A 22641-nucleotide genomic window follows, 5' to 3' on the forward strand; every position below is an offset into this window, starting at 1 on the left:
ACCCACTGTGTGTCAGGCACTGATGTAGATGTATAGGAATACAGAGGTAAGATTTTTAACTTGCCTGTTTTCTAGACTAATAAGCCCAAAAGGGGAAGCACATAAATAATCATATACACTCTGTGGTGGGAAATAGAATAATAGAGAGACAGTGGTGCTTTGAGGCTTGCTGTTGTTTCTGAGAGCTAAGGGTGAGGGTATGACCCAAGAAAGGCTTCTTGGAGGAAAGAGTAGCTAAGCTGATAGGTGATGCCAAGGACAACATGCTAATGTGCATGAGGGTACTGATGTCTGTATTCAAGGACAGGTATAAACCCGAATCCCACTTGCAGCCTGCTGCTCTCCACCTGGGATGGAACATAGATGTGACTGGGATGCATAGACTTCATCCTGCATTTGACTCAAAACTAGTTTCTGCAGCGAAATTGCTAGTGATGGCAGTCATCAGTTTGTTCTAAATTTCTCTTAATTCCTTACCTCAAACTTTTCATATGTATTATAAAATGTGAACCAGAATCATGTAGAGAGATGTAACTCACACTGAAGGTGCTGTACTGAACTTGGCTTTGAAAATGCATTCAGAAAACAAAATATTTAGTTACAAGCAAGTCAACATAGAACATAGTGAGAACATTATTATTAAAGTTATAAGGAACTTGTTGCTTTTGATTTAATTTCAAATACTTTTTCACCATATTTTTATATGTAGCAAACATTTTCAGTATTATATTGAACACAGTATAAACAGATAAATTATTTAATTTTATTATTAGGTATTTTCTTCATTTACATTTCCAGTGCTATCCCAAAACAGATAAATTATTAAATCAAGTTTAATTTCCTTTTTATTTTAGTGGAATCCAGTGATAGTAGATAGGAAAAAATAGAGATCAGATGTACATATACATATACATATACATATACATATACATATACATATACATATACATATACATATACATATATATGGTAAGGAGATGGCTCAGCAATTATGAGGACTTGTGAACTCATAAGGACCAGACTTTGGAGGCCAGCATCTGTGTCACAATCTTGGCATTCCACCAATACCTGTATTGCCAGCTTTGATGGGTAATCACAGGGGCTTGCTGGCTTTCAGGCTAATGCAGAAAACACAAGCCTTGGGTACAAAGAGAGGTACTACCTCAAAGGAATATGCAGAGAGTAGTAAAGGTGGACACCCCACACTCTTGTATACCCCCACAAGCACCCATAGGCATGTGCATCCAGGCATATATGCCCCCACACACATACACACTCACAACATATCACACATGCTATTTCTCAGACACGCACTTGCATGCACACAACACACACACATGCACACACACACACATATTAAACAGTAAATTTGAAACAATTCTGATGTGATTTATAGTTAAACATGCAGTATTTGAAATAGTACAGTTTATAAAGGCTGGGAATGATAAAGCATATCTATGCATTTATACTAATCTGATCATCTTTCTTTACATCACTGGTATTCTTGAGACAATCTGTGTCTAGACTTGGCAACTTTATTGCTTGCTATTCTTATGAGTTTGATAAGTCTTCTATTCCTATTCAGTCATTTCTCTGGGGACTGTATTGGTAAAATGATGGGCTTTCTCTAGTCCATAGGTCACTGTCTTGGGTTTGCCATGCAAGTTCTGACTAAATGGATGTTATCTGCTACAATATAAGAATATTTCAGTTACATATGAGTTTGGTTTTTTTCTTCTAAAATGACTGTCTTGGATCATATTGAGATGGGAAACAATACTATATTGTTTTATTTCTTCATGGTATACTTTTTTCTGAACAAGTACAAGACATTTTGAAGATGTCTGGGGTCTAGCAGTAAGGGTGGGAAACAGAATTCAGTAGAGGATAGCATAGGCTACATTCTGCTAGAAACAAATCACAAATTCTCTCTTCATTCTCTCTTAGAACATGTGGGCATCTTTCAGAGCAGGTCACCCAGTTGAGCAATTTCAAGTAATATTTCCATCACTGAGAACAAACAGGTTGCCCCCTATTGTACATTTCTCAGGTTTTCAAAAGAGTAACAAATATATCTAGTGCAAAATAGCCAACTATTAAAGACCCCCTCCTTAGTTCTACACTGAGTTCAGTTTAGTCATATCAGAGCATGCTCAAAACCCAGACCCCGAGTTGAACCCAAGATATTCCATTCTGTCAGAAAGGCTCTATGTAGGTAGATGCTCCTGACTTTGAGTCTTCATCACCTAATTTCATTTGCTCGAGACTAGTAAATGTTGCCTTCCTCTGTCAAGTGATAGGTGTTGGATGACAGAAATGGAGCACAAACAATCAAGGTCTGAACACTGAATTGTAAACAAATAACCAAACCTAAATAGGCCCACATAATGTTAGGTCTTCATTGTCTGTTTCCACTGCTGCTCAGGGAACACTCACTATCACAGGTCTAATCATACCTGTCAGTGCCACAGTATCTGAACCCCTTCAGTAGAATTTTTCATCTCCATGGTTACTATTTAAGATACCTGATTGTTGCATAAGGGAGAAGCAAGGCTCTACATAGAATCACTAGGACTCAAGAGAGTTACAAGGTTTCTTAAAAGATATTGTGGATAGAAGGCTGTGCTTCCCATGTTCAAAGGAATTGTTTCGTCTATCTTAGTTAAATCCTTGTTTCCATATTTTACAAGGCATGAAGAAGAGCTGACGTACCAGTAGTGAAGGTTGTGTCCTTGTCTGTGTGTAACTGGATGGAATGAGTTCTAAGGATTGACATCATAATCACAGCATATTACTAACTTCATCACTCTCCTTTCACATCTGCATGGATGCAAATCCAGATCTGAACATTAATTACGGAATTCAAGATTAGACTGCTCTAAAGAAGGTCACCATATATAAGGATAATAGTGCTGTATATGCAGGACCTTTTAGAGAAGGGGAATTGGAACGCTGGACTTAAAGTGAGTTGTACCTCAAGTGATTGTAAAGAAAACAATTTTCTTATGACAAAATTTACGCAATTGATTTAAGTTAATTGGCTTTATTTTTCTTCAGAACCTTGCTTTCAGAAATTAAGATTTTGGTTGGTTAAACACAACTTCATCGCTTATTACTGTTCTTTAGGGAAGATTCTTAACTTCTGAAGTGATTCACAGCTAAACCTTCAATTCTGTTAGGGTTTACAAGGACATCCACTTATGTCAATGAACAGCTTGCAAGTCCTGTGACACAAGAACTACTATGGCATACCTTTTTGTTTATAATAATATTTTAGCTCCTGCCTTAGATTCCTTTCCTGTTACTGTGATAAAAAAAAAAACAAAAAAAAAAAAACAAAAACAAAAAACAAAAACTGAAAAAAGCAACTTAAGGGAGAAAAGACTTATTTTATTTAGTTCAAGGTTTAAGGTACAGCCAGTCCATCATGGCTGGAAAGTCAAGGTGGCAGAATTGAAGCAACTGGTCACATGACAAGACCGTCAGAAGTATTAAGCAGTGAATGCATGCTGCTCTACAGCTCCCTCTTTCTACTCACACCTCCAGATCCCACCTAAGGAATGGTGCCGCCCACAGTGGGCCAGTGTTCCCACCTCAGTTGACACAATCAAGATAATCCTCCTTCAGGCATGGGAAAAGAAAACGCCTTCCGGGTGTTTCTAAATTCTCTCAAGTTGAGCAACTCTCCAGCTCTTATAATGTACATGTTCTTCTATTGATAAATGATGATATTAATGGAATATGATTATTGCTTATAAATTTTACATTAAGGGAAATTACGTAGTAATATAATACAGTTAATTAATATATAATGCAATAAAGTATGTTTCTCAAGAGATCTTCTAAGTTATAAAGTGATGTTTATCAATATATTAAACATTTTTCATCATCAACGTGTTGTTCCTTTATAAAATGTTTGGAAACAGGCACAAGAATTACACAAAGCTAATGTTTCACACTGTTTCCTCCTCTCACTTTCAGTCATGATTTCATTGGAGAATTCACAACAAGCTATCGGGAGCTCGCAAGAGGACAGTCACAATTCAATGTCTATGAGGTAAAAAGCAACGACCTTTGCTACTGACCTCCCACATCAGGCAGTGCGTGATCTACCCTGTTATCAAAGTAACATTGCCAAAGGGCAAGAACATGCAAGCGTGCATGTGCATGGGAACGTATATACATGAGTACCTTTATAATCTTTAAATTTGGACTGACCTATCCCTTTAATTAATGTTAGTTTACTTCTCTCTTTAATCAAATGGTTGTTTTAGATGGTGTATCATTAAGCAAAGATATTTTTGGAGAGCAGATAAAATTCTGAGTGAATATGCATGGTTGAGGGGCAGCAAAGCCTTCCTCTGGTCCCAGTGCAAATGCTGACAGTGTTTTTAGAGACTTTCAACACAGCATCCTTCTCTAAGGACTATAGCCTGAGACTGCTCCTCACAGCTAACCCATTGAGGTTAGCTGCACCAGCCCCCTTGTTCAGTTTATACCATGAGCCCGACTCCTTGATTCTGATGTGTAAAATAAATATGCTCCTCTCTCTCTCTCTCTCTCTCTCTCTCTCTCTCTCTCTCTCTCTCTCTCTCTCTCTCTCTCTCTCTCTCTCTCTCTCTCTTGTGTACATACATGTGCACAGTTGGTGTCCTCCCTCAGATCAAGAACCACCCACCTCTTCCCAGTCTCTCTGCATGGCTATGTGTCCGTCCTTTCTTCATTCCCTTAGTTCCCCATTAGGTTAATGCCCGAACCACTGCAGTGCCACAGGCAATTGGCTCAGTTTTATTCTTGCTTTAAAGTTACATGATCTACTTAATTTGAGGTATTAAGATTGGCCTAGGAAGCTTTTTTTTCCACAAAAGGATGTCAGATCCTTGGAAATTGGGGTTATGGGTGGTTGCAAGCAGCCTGGTGTGGATGGTTGGAGCAGAATCTGCGTCCTCTAGAATAGCAGCAATGATCTTAACTGTTAAACCATCTCCCCATCCCTGGGAAACTTTTGTTTTTCCATTTTTGAAGTTAAAATACAACTAACATTATTTTTCCCTTTCTGTTTTTCTCCCTCCAACCCCTCCCATATGCCCTCACCTTTGCTTTCTCCCAAATGTATAACCTCTAGCTTCTTTTTCTTTAATATCTGATGTGTGTGTGTTCTTGAATGTATAAACATAGTCTTTACAATCTGTATAATGTTACTTTTATGCATATATCTTCAGAGCTAACTCTTTGGTATAGGATAACCAATTGGTATCCTCTTCTCTGGGAAGGCTGTTTCTCCTGCTCTCTGCCTTTCCTAGCTGCCTGTGGGTTTTTCTGAAGAGCTGAGTCTGTGGTAGATTCCCCCACTTGTGCTAGCATGTCTGCTCATGTAGTCCCTGTTCAGGTCTTGGGAAATGTTTGTTTATTTTATATACAAATCCTAAGCCATTGTGCTTCAGTTGCAAGGCTCTGTTTCCCGATCCACCTCTAATAAACAAATTACTAATTAGAGAAGTAAAACTATTCACTTTTCTACCATTAGCATAAGTAAGTTATGGCCTGCATAGCGTGTCTCAGCACGTTCACTTTTCTTTAGGTAGAGACCGAAAGGATAGCCAGGGCACTATACAGTCGGTAACAAAATCCAGATTTACAACACATACTGAAGTCACATCTGCCCTCAGCCACCAAATCTGGGATTAGCACTGTTGATCCTTGATCATGGGTATCTGAGCATCCTCTAAACTTTTAAGATTTTACTGCATATGAATAGCAGAAGAGTGTATCTCACTACTTAGCAGGTGGTGCATCTCTTCTCCGCCAGGACGCCACGAAAGCTGATTTCTTTTGAGAGTGAAGGGCTCTCGTCCCTGACCTTCTTACTGGTCTGAAATAGTTGCGTTTCTATCATCATTCATTCATTAGCTGACGAAAATATCTTCATTATTCTGCATTCCATGGTCTTTACTGGGCTCTGCATCCCTTGGGACGCACAGAGATGAATGGAAATCTCAGTGTGTAAGAACGCAAGACACCATTTAGAGACTGCCGTATCCAGGGATCCATCCCATAATCAGCTTCTAAACGCTGACACCATTGCATACACTAGCAAGATTTTGCTGAAAGGACCCAAATATAGCTGTCTCTTGTGAGACGATGCCGGGGCCTAGCAAACACAGGAGTGGATGTTCACAGTCAGCTATTGGATGTATCACAGGGCTCCCAATGGAGAAGCTAGAGAAAGTACCCAAGGAGCTAAAGGGATCTGCAACCCTATTGTTGGAACAACATGATGTACTAACCAGAACCCCGGAGCTCTTGACTCTAGCTGCATATGTATCGAAAGATGACCTAGTCGGCCATCAATGGAAAGAGAGGCCCATTGGACTTGCAAACTTTATATGCCCCAATATAGGGGAATGCCAGGGCCAAAAGAATGGGAATGGGTGGGTAGGGAAGTGGGGGGCGCTATGGGGGACTTTTGGGATAGCATTGGAAATGTAATTGAGGAAAATATGTAATAAAAATATTAAAAAAAAACTAGACACTTAAAAGCAATTTAATAAAGCTTAGTATAGATCTCAAAAAAAAAAAAAAAAAAAAGAACGCAAGACAGACACAGTGTTTTTTTGCAGTGGTCTTTAGTTTGTGCTCTAAACCGTAGTGTGCTGATTGACCTATGGAATTATAGAGGGTTACCTCAGCCCAAGAAAGATTCTAGTCACAAAGACTGAATAATAATCTTTTCTATTTAAGTCTTTTAAAAGAGATATTAAGTCTATACAGCTAATGAAAGTTGTATCAGCTAGACTGTGCACACGTAAGTGCTTAGTCCCTCTGACCTCAAGGCTCAAAAGGAGTGATTATGCATACAACTTCTTCTGGCCCTTTCAGGGTTTTTTATTTTATTCCTGCAGAGATATGCTACTCTGAGCTTCCTTAGTTGATACAATCTATTCAAATGATTAGTTTCAGCCATTTCCCATTCTCTCTTATACATGGAAGATAGTTTTAATGGGATCCTGGGTGTGACCTCTGATCAGATGACAAAGAGGCTAAATAGGGAATTTTCTATTATTAACTGTCCTGGGATAATGTTGGTGCCATTAGCTCAGTGTAAATGTTTTCTTTTTATAAAAGAAACACTGTCAATAATATCAGGCTGAAGGAAGTCAAACACAATGCATGTGTGTACAAGGAGATTTCAGCTCTCAGCAGACATCTGAGCATGGTGGCACTCAAGAGGCTGACAGAGAAGGATCGTGAGTTCAAGTCCAACATGTGCTCTATAGTGAGACTGTATTTAAGAGAAACAAGTTCCATCTACAATACACACAGAGAGACATATAGACACAGACATACGTGCATACATACACACACACACACACACACACACACACACACACACAGGAGAGAGGGATTAGGTAGAGAGGGATTGTTACTTATTGAGTGAGTCTGACAAATTAGCTCTGTAAAGCATTTTTTTTTGTGTGTGTGTGGTCTATGGACATCTTTGTTTTTCTAGTGTGGTGATCAGTAGATGATTCTGTGTACATCTGGGACACACATTGCACAATCCAATAGTGTGGAATACTGCTTTAGCTTTCTCTTGATTTCTGAGTAGAAACTTGGGCTGTTAACCCTTTCTGGTCCTTCTAGTACATGTGAATATCCATATATCCCTCTTGAGCATATTCCTACTAATAGCACGTTTCCCTTGTGAGTTGGCTTGTAATTTGTTGTTATTTCTCTGTCTTTATCTCTAGCTCTGTCTGTGTCTCTGTATCTCTGTCTCTGTCTGTCTTTGTCTCTGTCTCTGTCTCTCTCTCTTGACAGGGATATACTCTGTTGCCTAGGCTGACCTGGCAATCCTCCTGCCTCAGCCTCCCAAGAGTTATGATTGTGTTTCACCCCATCCAGCTTGAACTTTCTGAAATTTCATTGGTTGAACATTGGTACACTGAAGTTCCAATTCACACATGGTTCTTAACACATCTACCAAAATTCTGAAGCCAGGTATTGCTCAGATACCAAAACACTCCTGAAGAGCCACATCTCATTTCTTTTCAACATTAACCCAGTGATGTCTCAGCCTCAAACTTGGCAACAAGTTTCCCTTAAGACTTCACATGGCATAGCCAACCTTTCATGATTGTTGGCAGTCAGTCTTGTGCACTGTGAATTCAGATGCTGATTTCTATACCCAGACATTTGTCCAGAGTCCAGACAATTGGTTTGGTCAAACATCTCAATATTTTTTCCATCATCTGTGATTGATCAATAAAACGTTGACTCTGCCTATATCTTTGAAGAGGAGATAGGATGGCTAGACTTCCGATTCCAGCTAGGAATCCCTCCCAGATAGAAGTAAGAGAGAAGGACCTAGAACATGAAAGTAGAGAGAAGAGAGGCCATGAGGCAAAGGATCCAGGAGGAGTCCTGGCGAGTGGGTGGCCAAGGGGACAACATGTGGAGCACAGCAAGCCAGGGCAAGACTCAGACTGCAAGTAACATGGAGCCTGTGGCTGGAAAGTAGACAGCTTTGAAGGTTAGAATAGATGAATATCTGCCCAGTCATAGTGCTTAAAACTTGTTAATAAATCTAGTGGGTCTTTATGTCAATTATTTGGGAGCTAGAATGAGTATAGATAAGGCTTCATGCTTTAATGTCTACATATGATCTGCTGATTTGAGGATTTTTATGCCCTATACAGCACAGACTCAAATTACCTTTCAGAGCACACTATCAAAATTGTTAGGAAAACGGACTGCTACAGCCAGCAACATCACAGTCCTAAACAGGGCAAGAACCAAGGAGTGGATCTGTAGAACCTGTTCTACTAGAAACACAAGACTAGATGTGACTGAAAATATTCCAGACACAAATGCATTACTGAGATCCAAATTGCAGTTAAGTTTGCTTTGTATTTACAGGATATAAAACTAGCCCCTTCCATGGTTTGTTTAGTCTGATCCCTGAGACAGCCACAGCCTTTCCTAATTCAGTATCTCCCTATCTTCTGGTTGTTCCCCAAAATAAACAACCGGTAAATCATTTCATCTCTTAAAAAAAAAAAAAGCCAACTTCTGGCTATTATAAATAAAGCTGCTATGAACATAGTGGAGCATGTGTCCTTCTTACCAGTTGGGACATCTTCTGGATATATGCCCAGGAGAGGTATTGCTGGATCCTCCTTTAGTACTATGTCCAATTTTCTAAGGAACCACCAGACTGATTTCCAGAGTGGTTGTACAAGCTTGCAGTCCCACCAACAATGGAGGAGTGTTCCTCTTTCTCCACATCCTCGCCAGCATCTGCTGTCACCTGAATTTTTGATCTTAGCCATTCTGACTGGTGTGAGGTGGAATCTCAGGGTTGTTTTGATTTGCATTTCCCTGATGATTAAGGATGTTGAACATTTTTTCAGGTGCTTCTCTGCCATTTGGTATTCCTCAGGAGAGAATTCTTTGTTCAGTTCTGAGCCCCATTTTTTAATGGGGTTATTTGATTTTCTGGAGTCCACCTTCTTGAGTTCTTTATATATATTGGATATTAGTCCCCTATCTGATTTAGGATAGGTAAAGATCCTTTCCCAATCTGTTGGTGGTCTTTTTGTCTTATTGATGGTGTCTTTTGCCTTCCAGAAGCTTTGCAGTTTCATGAGGTCCCTTTTGTCAATGACTCTAGCTGCATATGTATCAAAAGATGGCCTAGTCGGCCATTACTGGAAAGAGAGGCCCATTGGACACAAAAACTTTATATGCAGGGGAATGCCAGGGCCAAAAAAATGGGAATGGGTGGGTAGGGAAGGGGGGGAGGGGATGGGGGTCTTTTGGGATAGCATTGGAAATGTAATTGAGGAAAATACGTAATAAAAAATATTAAAAATAAAAAACCCAAGACAAACAAAAATATCAGTAATACTTTAAAAAAATAAGATGAGATAGAACCCCTCTGTCCTCCCCCCACCCCATCCAAAGTTATTTCTAGAGCTACCAAAAACCTCACATTTATTGATTAGTTGATTTTTTAAAATGTTCCACTGGATAAAAGGCATGGTGGGTGGTTAGTCAGACATGGCCTCTTTCTTGTCTCCTTTAGAGGCTGGACTCTGGCAGCCTATTTGTCCTTGCTCCCCTCTTCCCTTATGCCTGCCCTTCCTTTTTTCTTTTCTTTTCCTTTTTAATGCTTTGCCTCCACCATGGCCCACTTAGGCTCCTCCCTGGGTTCCTCCTCCCAGCCCATCCTCTTCAGCTTCCTGGGGAGTTCAGTGGGAAACAACACTGCAAAGCCTGTAGGTCACAGGGCTTCCTTCCCCACCAGACTGCCAGTTGACCTGCCCCAGCTTGAGCTTTTTAAAACCCTCTGTATCTGGAGGGATAACTTCGCAGGGAAGAGCACCTTCTGTTCTCGCAGAGGATCCAAGTTAAGTTCCCAGCACCCACATCCTGCACCTCTCAACTGCTTTCAACTCCAGCTCTAGGGGTGAGCTCTGTGAGCACCAGCACACACACACACACACACACACACACACACACACACACACATACACCCCTATACATAATAAAACAATTCATATTAAAACTTTTCTCTAAAGGCACCTTGTATCTCAGATCTTCCCTCCCTTTTGGTTTGCACATCAACCCCATAGAGAAACTGTTTCCTCTCTCCTTTGGCAGATATCCAGGGGCTAACAGTTACCACAAACTATTTTCAACACATGTCTGGGAGATAAAGGTTTTCCCAGCTCTCAAGCTTTGAATGAGGTCAGAGAAAGACAAATCAAATGCTGTTTAAAGAAGCTTTCATAGATTTTAGACAAGTCTGTTAATGCTAATTCTTTGTAAATAGCCAGGGTCTGACCTGTTGGTGGCTTGTAGATAGTTGTCAGTTTTTCTCTACTACTCTCTTTGCAAAGCTGACTTTTCTGTGCTACCAAGCTGAGAACTAGGAGATTGAGAAAGGCGAAGGTGGTGCAGAGATTCAGTGTTTTGTTTTGTTTTGGTTTGTTTTTTTAATTAAATGAATGAGCCTTGATTTTGGATTTTGTGTTTTTTTGGAACAAGTCTTAGTTTTTCTAGATTAAAACAAAATAAAATAAAACAAAACAAAAACCCATGGTGGCCTCTTGTTCCATATTTTAAATGAGCTTTTCTAGGCCATTTCAGTGTGTGAAGTAATTAATAAATGTGATCATAGTTACACACAATACCAGGTGTTCTCTTGATTGTCGAACCTACCTTTTGTGACCCTCATGACAAATCTTTATTTAACTTAATCACAAAATCACATTATCTGAACTAATCCCTATAATGAACGTTAATCATGATGTGCTAGGAACCAAGCGATGTATGTGTGTATGCAACTGAATTTCCACTGAAGGCTGACTGGAGGTTCTTATCTCTTTCCTAAAATCCATCGAAACACATTTCTCCTAAATTGAATGCTGAATGCTAGAAGGACGGTTTTAGACACATTATTGACACACAACCATTCACAATTTTGAAATCATTAATTCTTGTTTGACTTCCCATCATTCCGTGATTCCTCATAGAGTGCTAAATATTGCATTCTCTAAATGGTTTTTGAGGGCCTGCTCCATGGCCTCCCTGAACAACAGAACACAAAACTCTTCAGAGCTGTAGAACATTTCTAGAGATGGCCCACAGTCCCCTGGAACCTCCGTAGATCTTGGAGGGCAATTGAGAAAATATTCTCCCCATTAGTCCCTCTGGCCACATTAGCATAGCCTCCAAGTCTGGATACTAAACACCCAGAAGATCAGTATACCAGTCCTATACTTTTAACTTACTGTACACTATGAATTAGACAAATATTCCTAAGTACACTTTGATTTGACATATATTTTAGCCAATTTTTGTAATTGCTGATTTTTAAACCTTAGAAGTCTTGATGTCATATGTATTATCTCTAAGTCTCTTCACATATATGCCTTAAATAACTCACTCAGACCTTAATATCACACAAAAGTTTTTTTTTTTTAGTTTTGTTTTTTGCCATTCTGCAAATATCCATCCTTCCTGATCTTCATGCATCCATCCTTCTTTACTAACACAACTTCCATCTTTACACCTTCCAACATTGTTCTTCCTTAATGCCCTGAGACATAATAGCATTGACAGTGAATTTTCTATCAGCTGTGAGAATTTTCTCCTTAGGGGAGGGGAGACTAAGCAATGTCTAGCCCTTCTTTGTAAGGTTCCAATGACAAACCAAAGTTCAGTTCATTAAAGTTCACTCTGAAGAGCCAATACGTTTACTAGACTTACAGAGGATGTTGATGGGACTGTGGGTGGTCCAGAAACAGTCACACTTAACATTTTTACTCAGTATGAGAACATTTTATAGTCATATAAATGTTATATACATTTATACATACATTCATATATCTCTCAATATATATGTATATATACACATATATATGTGTGTGTATGTGTGTATGCATGTACATATATATATATGTATATATATATGTGTATATATATATATAATGTATATATGATAGCATGTTCATTTCTTCTTCTTGCTAAAGAGTATTAACATTTAACAAGCCCTGCTGTGATCTTATCAGGTCAGCACAGTTGAAGGCATGCCACTGACAGTCATTTAACTTAGAAGATAGGACAGTCACCCAGTATTGTTTCTTAAAAACCCCATTTATTTGCTTTTAAGGAAGCTATAGCTTTCAAAAATATCCTTAAAATCTTCAACATGCTTGTGGTTTATATATAAATTCATTTTTATAAAAAAACACATTTAAAGCCATAGACATAGGTTATTCTCATCCAAAGGGAAAATGATTGTCCAATAGGAAAGCATTTCCTAGAGTAGCCACAACCATTTCTTAAAGTTAATTTATACCATCAAGAAGTTGGGACCATGTTGTAGAACCGGAATTGGGATACGGATCAAGGAGAGACTGCTTTGAGTCAGAGTTGTATGATTACATACGTCATGTCCTTAGCATTTTAATTTTAAGAACTTAAATTGTTCCAAGGGAAGATTCAGGACCCGGACCATCTCTGATTAGACAATCCTTATTTTGTTTTTAAATTTTAGTTTTACTGTGAACAAAATGAAGCTGGGCCAAATTATTGACTTCAGTTTAGATGAGCCTTTACTTATAAGTCGAATCCTCACTAAGTGCATGATGCTCAAACCAAACCATAGACACACGTGTGTAGACAGATACACTGCATGCATGATCATGCATAGGGCATACTTTAATAAACAAAGATTTTGAACATTATTGCTTATTGCAATTATGTTTCTAATAGTTTTCATTTGAAAGGGAACCGTTAAGAGAGATTTTTAGTAAACACATTGTTAGATTGGAGCAACGAAGTGAGAGAAAAAAACAAAATGTGTGGCCACCAAGGGTCAGCCCCTCCCTGTGACATTTATTTTTCTCACCTCCAGCCACCCCTGTGTATACTGAAGGCTTTTCTCTCACATGGTGAGATGAAAAAGATGGGGAAGGGCAGCTTCGGATCTTTCTCTGAAAACTGCCCAGAGCATGAACCCTTTGTTGTATGAAACTGGGGAAGGAGGGGAGGTACTTGCTGTCTTCTTCATTTTAATTTTGCTTCAATCTTTGGCGCCGCTGTCCTGCTACAATGTGTCCACAGGTCTGTCCCTTACCAGCCACTGGGGAGTGGATGGCAGCATGATTAACAGAAGTTTTGTTCATGTGTCTCCTAACATTCACACTTTAGGTCATTTGCTGTTAACGTTTTAATAAAGGGCAAGTTATGACTTCAAGTTGTACTCTCTTTAGCGACCTATGATTTTCCTTTATCTTATTCCTTCATTTCCTCCCCTCTTTCCTTGAGTCTTTCTTTTTCCTTCCTTCCTTTCTTTTTCTTGTCTTTTTTTCTTTTCTCCTTTTCTTTCTTTTTGTTTTTTTGGTGGGGGGGCCATGTCCCACCTTTCCTTTTGTAACCCATCCTGGCCTCAATTTCCCCACCCACCTGTCTCATCTTCCTCAGGTGTGTGTTACCACCATTGAGTTGAAATTTATGATTCTTTGCGAGAAATATTCATTGTTTGGGTACATTGATCTGAAAGGTCTCATTTAAATCCAGAAGGTATGTGTGTATGACAGTGAAGAGAGGTCTCAGTGGTTAAGAACACTTGGCTCGTCTTCCAGAGAAACTGAATTTCATTCCCCGTACCCCAACTGCCTTCAACTTCAGCTTCAGGCGATGCCCTGCCCTCTTCCTGTCTCTGCGAGGACTCCCATTGCCAAAAAATACATGTCATCTCAAAGTGAAAGGAGATAGAAACTTTACTATGGAGACTATTCCAGTGACTGTATTCCACAAATATAGCTAGCTTACATCAGATTCTATGCTCTAAGGTGGAAGACATTTCATGAAGCTTTTATAATAACAAAGAAAGTTAAGAGCAAGGACTTGAAAAAAAGAATATATTGGTAGACCCGAGGTTACTGTGAATGTTAGATAATGTATGTATAACTTCTGTAAATAAAGGTATTTTTTTTTATTTAGTATTGAATTTTCCATGATATACTAAAACTCAGAGTTGCTGGTTGGCTTGCTGGATAGTAGTAAATGTAGTTACACGCACTGACACACAGATAAACACACACACACACACACATCTTGTATCACTAAGAATAAACTTTGAATACACAGTGAAAAGAAAATATATCAGCAGAAGCATCAGAAAGGTGGGTACAGTAGACAGAAGACCCCTCCATGATAAGTAAACAGTAAACAGAAGACCTCTCCATGATAAGCCTCAGACCCTGTTGATAGAACTCTTAGCCTTGTCATCATTGGAAGGCAGACAGCTGAGAAGTCACCACCACATTCCAAAGAATAAACAGTGCCTTGTTCATAGTATTCTTGTTCAAGCTATTAGGTCAGGTTCACTGGAGGCCAGTAAACATCTGTTGAGAGGACTAAGGACTGAACAAGGTAGTTTGGCTCTAAACTTGCCACATTCCAACTGTTAGGGGGAGCCCACCAGAGACAACCACTCAGGCACAGTTAATTGAAAGTCTTTATTCCACATGGCTGGGACGACACTCAGGTATTGAGGGACCCACATGTAGCCCCAAGTGTCCAGAGCACAAGGATTTTGAAGGCAAGAACCATATCTTGCCTTCAAACTCTTAGCATCTCGCTTGGTAAGAAGCAAGCAGTTTAAGAGAAGCTCAGGTAAGTTAGATAGGGTGTCTTGGCCTCAGGTCTTAGATCAGAGTTGGTTAATTTTTCCACAGGATTCTCCATCAAAGAAATCAAATTCTAGTTAAATGTGAAATGGCTTCAGCAAGAATACAAGATGGAGGAGCCTCTGCACTGTCTTGCCCCGTCATCCAGTTCTCCACTGTCACTGAAGGTCTAATCAGTTAATGAACCATTCAGCAGGTTCAGTTTGAAGGTGTGGCTTTTCTCTGGGAGCTTTTTCTAAGGCGTTCCCAAGCATGGGGCAGACCCTTGGGCCCCTGCCCCCACCCCCACATGTACTAGCACTTACAAACATACTCACAAGTCACTCTTTCACACACATAAATAAAATGATAAAATAAGTCCTTATAGAAATGTATACATGATTATAAGTAATCAAGACAAAGTAAAAGAAAGCTATTAGGAACAAAAGACTTGTTTTAAACCTGGCCACCTCAGATTTTAGCAGAACAGTTGGCCGAGTGACCACCCAAGGGTCACAATAGAGGGGTTGCCGCGTGAATGTGCAAGAGATGAATGTTGCAAGCTGGAATACATGTGATTTTAATCTGAGGATGCCTAACCTTTTAATTGTTCTATTTGCTTCTTCAAGGTGGTGAATCCCAAAAAGAAAGGAAAAAAGAAAAAATACACTAATTCAGGAACAGTAAGTCATATTTGTTGTTATTTGTTAAAGACTCGGATTCTAAATGACTTAACAGTTGGGAGCATACATCATCTCAGAAAGACATTTACTTCCCTTCGAATATGAAAACAAAGGCCTGTGCTGGAAGCCTTACCTTCCTAGGGAGGGCTGTACTGAAAGAAGATATCATGGAGGCTGCGGATGATTGGATGATTTGCTGCTAGCCCCTTCTGAGGGAGGCTGATGTGCTATTCTGATCTCTCTCTTCACTGCAGAAGTCAGTGCAGTGAATCTGGCAAAGACCAAACTCAGAACGGCTACATTCCTCAGTGACTCCTACTGTTAACCTTGGAAGTCAATGTAGTCATGGGTGGGATATCAAAGATCAGCTGTGGAGATGCTGGGGGTGATCAGGATGGGGATAGGGGAGCAAAGATGGCCAAAAACTAAAAGTAATCAGGACCACCCTGTTTTCAGATTAAACAAATTTAAAAAAAAAAAACAACTAAGTATTTTTCTAAAATTAATTTACTCAGAAGAAATTTGTTTTTGTTGTTTTCTTTTAAAGTTCTTCTGTATTAATCATAACATTGCAATTACTAGATGGCCATGTTAAAGCACACGGGCAAAAAGGGCCATTTCTTGCATAGCTCAGCTTGAGGGATCCATATGTATCTTTAAATGCTTTCCAAACTTTTTATCTTTTCTACTCTACAGTGGAGAACAGCATAGTGTCCCTGCAGATCACTGCCAAGCTGTTCTTCATAGCCACAGAGTAGTAGATAATTAATGTTATCTTTCATCCCTTCCCTTCCAGTAACGTCAAATGCACATCTTAGCAGATTTTAATAAATAAGTCTGTAGTTATTTTCGAAATGCAAGGGAATATCATGTTCCCTTTAGTGTGTCCATTCCATGTTGAAATTACAGTTAATACTGATAGGTAGTAGTCTCTCTGTCTCTCTGTCTCTCTGTCTCTCTGTCTCTGTCTCTCTCTCTCTCTCTCTCTCTCTCTCTCTAGGTAACCTTACTGTCCTTCTTGGTGGAAACAGAAGTCTCCTTCCTGGACTATATTAAAGGAGGGTAAGTCACCTTTTAAAACTTGCACAGCATCGTGTGTGTGTGTGTGTGTGTGTGTTTGTGTATAGATTGTTCCCAAGGCTATGGAACCAACCAAGGACCACCTTTGAATATTATACATACATACATTCATAAATATGCACATACATACTTGCATTCATGCATATGCAGACATAGATACATATGCATATATATTTCATTACATGTATGAACTAAAGCTATTAGGAACTAAAGATTTGTTTTAAAACTGGCCACTACAGATTTTAGCAGAGAAACTGACCAAGTGACCAGATTAAAAGGGCTGCCCTGTGAGTGTGCAAGAAATGGATGTAGCAAGATGGAATACATGTGTTTTTAACCTGAGGAAGTCTAACAGTGCACACACACCACAGGGCCTACGTGGAGAAACTCAGGGTAAACCTTGCAATAATTGATTCTGTGCTATCACGCTGTGGGCTCGGAAGATTGAGTCTGGGTCCTTAAGCCTAGCAGCAGGCATAATTACCAGTTGAGCCATCATGCTGTGCTTCCTTTTGAATATTTTGATGGTAGATATTTTATTTCAGATCATCAGAGGAACACAGACTGTACATGCCTTTACCTTTTGTCCTGGTTACCATTTCTACTGCTGTCATGAAACACCATGACCAAAGCAACATGTAGGGGGAAAGAGCTTTCGAGGGAAGTTGGGGAGGAAGTTAAAGCTGGAGGCAGGAGCTGATGCAAGACCATGGAAAGGTGCTGCCTACTGGCTTGCTCCTCATCCTTGCTCCCCATGACTTGCTCCTCATGGCTTACTTAGGCTGTTTATTTAAGGAACCTGAGATTACCTACCAGCCCAGGGATGGTACCACTCACAGTGGGCTGGGCCTTCCCCCTGCAGCACTAATTAAATGCCCCACAAACATGCCCGAGGCCAGTCTTAGGAAGCCATTTTATCTGTTGAGGTTCCCTCCTCTCAGGTGACTCTAGCTTTTGTCAACTTGACATAAAACTAGCAGAGACAGATACTTACTTAAATGAAATCTATTTCAAAATTAAATTAATAATGAACCTACAATGTAAAAGCTTGGTGAACCGTATTTTCTACATTTCAACAAGCACATCTTTAGGTTCACTGCATAGAAGAGATGCTGCAAGATCACATGGGATGTGCTCTTATCATCCATCTCGTATTAATTGCATTGCTTAAAATGCTCTACTAATTCACACTAGTAACATCTGTGCATAAACATTTACAAAACCCTAACCCTTACTGAATAGCCCCGCTTCTTTTTTTTTCCTCTTCAGCATACACATTTTTTTCTTTTTGTTTCTCAATTTTTTATTAGATATTTTCTTCATTTACATTTCAAATGCTATCCCGAAAGTCTCCTATACCCTCCCCCCACGCTGCTCCCCCACCCACCCACTCCCACTTCTTGGCCCTGGTGTTCTCCTGTACTGGGGCATATAAAGTTTGCAAGACCAAGGGGCCTCTCTTCCCAACGATGGCCGACTAGGCCATCCTCTGCTACATATGCAGCTAGAGACACGAGCTCTGGGGGGTACTAGTTAGCTCATATTGTTGGTCCACCTATAAGGTTGCAGACCCCTTCAGCAACTTGGGTCCTTTCTCTAGCTTCTGAATATTTACTAATTACATAGGTTACTGTCCATTTTTATTTCTGTTTCCTTTTTAAATGAATTTCTTGAGAACTCCATGCATGCTTACAATGGAGTCATTAAATATTAAAGAACAAGATGCTTCTGCATCTACCAGAAATCGCTGCTACTGGACCTCTCTCCTACAGCAGCTTGGAGGGTGGACTACTGAGATGGAGCCATAAACTGTCGATTTTCCTCTTGTCATGATAGAAAGAGTGGGAGAGAGTTGGCCTGGCAGAGATACCGTGTGGATAAATTCTGGGACAGACTTTAAATCATTCAGAGAGTTAAGAATGGGGTGATGGTGATTACAGACCTGAGTTCTGTAGCCATGAATCTCAAGTTAGCTGCATCTTTCAAACATTAGGCCTGCCTCTTCCCACTGTAGCCTGTTCCTATTTCCAGTAGGGAGGAATAAAGACATTGATGCCATCCTTAAAGGAGCTGTGTTATATAGTATAGTTCTAACCTTCAGTAAATACTAGCCACTCTTTTCTGAAACCTTTGATGAGTTTGAAATACCAAATATTTGATCACGATTGCTTTCCATAATGTTAGTAGTGGTAATTTTCAGTTCTCAAAGAAATGAAAGGAAAAGGTAAATTTAAGTGAATAAAGTCAGTGAAGTTCATCTTTTAGTTAAGTTCCACTTGGGAAAAAAAAATAAGAGAAGGAAAGGAAAAAAAAAAACCTAAGATGATAAATAAGCTGAGAAATTAGAAAACAAAAATTAAAAAGCTTATGGTAGGCTGAAGATGTGTTTCAGGGGGTAGAATTCTTGTCTATGAAGACATGGGCTCATGTTCTATCACCATCTACAACATGCTGGTATACTCCTGTAACCCTAGCACTGATGTAAGGTCTGGAGGGTCACAAGTTCAAGGTTATCCTTGACTATGAAGTGAGTTTGACACCAGCAGATTTTTCAACCAAGACACTACAATTATGGTAAAAGTTTCGATTATGGGGCAATTTTCTTATTTTTAGGACTTCTGAGAGTAAAAGCAAGCGATCAGAAACTTACAATGCATTGAGCAGACAATCCTTTTTAGCTTTAAAAAAATAAATATGGTTCTATCTGAAATTTAGTGGAGTGGCAGACCCCCCCAGCTTTTCTTTAAAATAGACAAAGGAGTTCAACCCTTTATCACTGAAGGCCAGGAGTAAGAATGTGAATGCTACAACCAGTTAAACTATTGTTTTCAGACAGTACCTTTCACCTACCACATCTTAATTATGATGCTAAGCCTTTGTACAGATTATAGATAAAGGGTTTCTATCCCAGTTACAGGAAATACAAAAGTCTTTATGGGAAAAGAGAGGAGGGACTGTGTACCCATGTACCATTAGCTCATTCTAAAGGCCAATGGGAGTTTCTTGACTTGGCTAGTTTACAATGTTAGCAGAGTGTCAGAGCCTTTACAAATCAGCCCATAAGAAGAGCTGGAGAGATGACTCAGTGGCTAAGAGCACCAGCTGTTCTTCCTAAGGACCCAGGCTCAATTTCCAGCACCCACATGACAGCTCATAACTGTTATTTCAGATACCAGAAGGTCTGACACCTTCACATAGACACAGACAGACAGACACGTGGACAGACAGACGGGCAGTCAGACAGACATGACAGTAAAATACCAATGCACATAAAATAAAATAAAAATAAATCATTAGGGCTGGTGAGATGGCTCAGTGGGTAAGAGCACCCGACTGCTCTTCCGAAGGTCCAGAGTTCAAATCCCAGCAACCACATGGTGGCTCACAACCATCCGTAACGAGATCTGGCTCCCTCTCCTGGAGTGTCTGAAGACAGCTACAGTGTACTTACATACAATAAATAATAAATAAATCTTAAAAAAAAATAAAAAAAAAATAAATCATTAGATAGAATAAAAATAAACAAAATTTAAAATCGACAAATAATCCCCATGATAGTTTTTCTTAAAAAAATACTTAAAGCAGTTTCACAAACACAATAAACTGTTCGCATTGGTTTGACAAAGTGTGTGCCGACGTTAGTTTGAATATTGCCTCAAGGAGCAGGCGTTGCCAGAGCAGGCAACACTATAAAGAAGTTCTTTCTGATCTGAGTTCTTGTTTGAATGTGCATGCCTAGCACCCCCCCCCCTTTTTTTTTCTTTAAATAGGGTTCCTTGTAGGGGCATCCAAATGATTTGTATTCATCAGAGTGGTGGAGAGATAACCCATGCAACTCTGACTGGAGATAAATCTAATAAAAGCAGACTGCCTTCTATAAACTCACAGGGAATCTTTTCATATCTCATCGGAAGTCAACACTTGGGAAGGAGACTTCTACACACTTTAAAAGACAATCTCAAAACTTATTTTCGTTAATGCTAAATTCTAAATCTGTATACTTAAAAGGGAGAAGTCAGGAGACAGTCAAGCAAACATATAGATGAAAATCCTGTATGAAAGCCTGTTTCTCTGCATGCTATTTTTTTAAAAGTAAAATATGTAATGATAACAAAATAATATGATATAGGTTTGTAAGTCAAGAGATGTCCAGCCTCGAGCTTTGCATATTCTTTCGCCCTTAGCCTGTCTCTCTGCAGATAGCACGGTCAGTACTATCCATTCCCCACTCAGGGTAATAGTGGAAGTGCCAAGTACAGTTATGTTAATCGGTTTCTCTATCACGGTGCATAACAAGAGTGCAAGAGTGCAGACAGCGCCTGAACTAAAGAGCAAAGGAAAAGAGGGCAGATCCAGTGGAGGGCTCTCGAAGCACTGTAAACCTTCTCCTGCTAATTGGGGTCAATCACCTTCTCTCTTTGAAGTACTGAAGCTTCTGAAGAGGAGGCTGCAATCATGGATTTGAAAAAGAAAAACAGCTGTGGGAAGCATGTTTCTATCTCGGAAAGAGTTTCACTCTGGGGAGCAATTAGAAGTTTGAGAGGGAAGATGGAGAGAAAACAGGGGCTAATGAAGGGCAGGTTGCAGAGGAGGGCAGAAAATTTGTCCTCTCTAGTGCCTGATGTGTGTATGTTGGTGCCACCATGCAGACCGTGGGTCACAGGGTGTGCTGTTTTGAAGTTCTCTGCAGTAGTTTATCTTCTGCTGAATGCAATGGTTGTAATTCATCGCTTGACCCTGTACACTAGCTGGCAAATACAGAGAGGATTAAAGAAAAGCAAATCTTGAGGCAGTGTGAGAAGAACCTTCTCTCCTGAGAGGAAAGGATTAGGGGGAGCCTGGAGAAGCCTGGGCTTCCCAGGAGTCTGGACTGCAGCTTGGAGAGCTACTTATCACACACAGTATTGTTCTCAGTATTGTTCCCTGTAAAGGAATCGGTACCTACTTATTATATGAGAAAATGGTGCCAGGGAGAGAGAGTAATTTGGGGAAAGATTTGTTTTCACAACTGCCTAGCTTGCTGTGGTTTTGAGATCCAGGCTCTCTGGTGGACAGCTCAATCAATGGTTTGCTCCTAAGCCTCTCCATCACCTACTTCATTTCAAATAGGATGTTTTTTATGTATTTGTTTTTGAGCAGCGCTTGTAGTTTTGGACTAGAGATTTATTTTTGTTTGTTTTGATATTACTTATGAGTTGTTTGTTTGTTGTCTTTTGGGTTTTTTTTTGTTTTTTTTTTGTTTGTTTGTTTGTTTTGCTACTAGTTAGAAAGAAGGCGAGGTATTACTTTGTGAAATAATACTTTGTCGTCCCTGTGTATGTTCAAAACACTTAACTCTACAACATAGCCTGGACACTTAAGACTCGCCTTTACAAAAGGGGTGGTGGTGGTGGAAGAACTGGGAGGGCCAGAGGACCAGGAAGTCTTCTACAAATGACAGGGAAGCCATACCCAGGATATCACAACACTATAACTCCATAAGCAAGGCCCAAGTAATAAGATCAATAGAATTCTGACACTAGAGGGGGAAATGTCCTGGGGCTCAACCCCTAGACAAAGAACTATGGGTATCTAGTGAATGCTGAGAGAGGAGCAAATAACCCCTCTCGGGATGAGTCTACTAATTGATTATTCAGATCAAGTTGTCATCTCTGAAATCATATACTCACAAGCCACACTAAAGGGATGTTGTC

The 22641-nt window shown here is 39.8% G+C and overlaps 1 protein-coding gene across 5 annotated transcripts in view; it reads left to right on the top strand.

The window, feature by feature from the left end:
• The window catches only part of Cpne8 (copine 8), a 193788-nt gene that overhangs the window by 126278 nt on the left and 44869 nt on the right, over positions 1–22641 (top strand). For all 5 annotated transcript variants that reach the window (XM_021183655.3, XM_029469851.2, XM_029469850.2 and 2 more), the window contains 3 exons: positions 3982–4057; positions 15815–15868; positions 16869–16930. In XM_021183655.3, coding sequence (XP_021039314.1) covers positions 3982–4057; positions 15815–15868; positions 16869–16930 — 192 coding nt within the window. The remainder of the gene's footprint in view (positions 1–3981; positions 4058–15814; positions 15869–16868; positions 16931–22641) is intronic.

This window comes from Mus caroli, unplaced genomic scaffold, assembly GCF_978045245.1.
Source record: "Mus caroli unplaced genomic scaffold, Mus_caroli_1 scaffold_16, whole genome shotgun sequence".
NCBI lineage: Eukaryota > Metazoa > Chordata > Mammalia > Rodentia > Muridae > Mus > Mus caroli.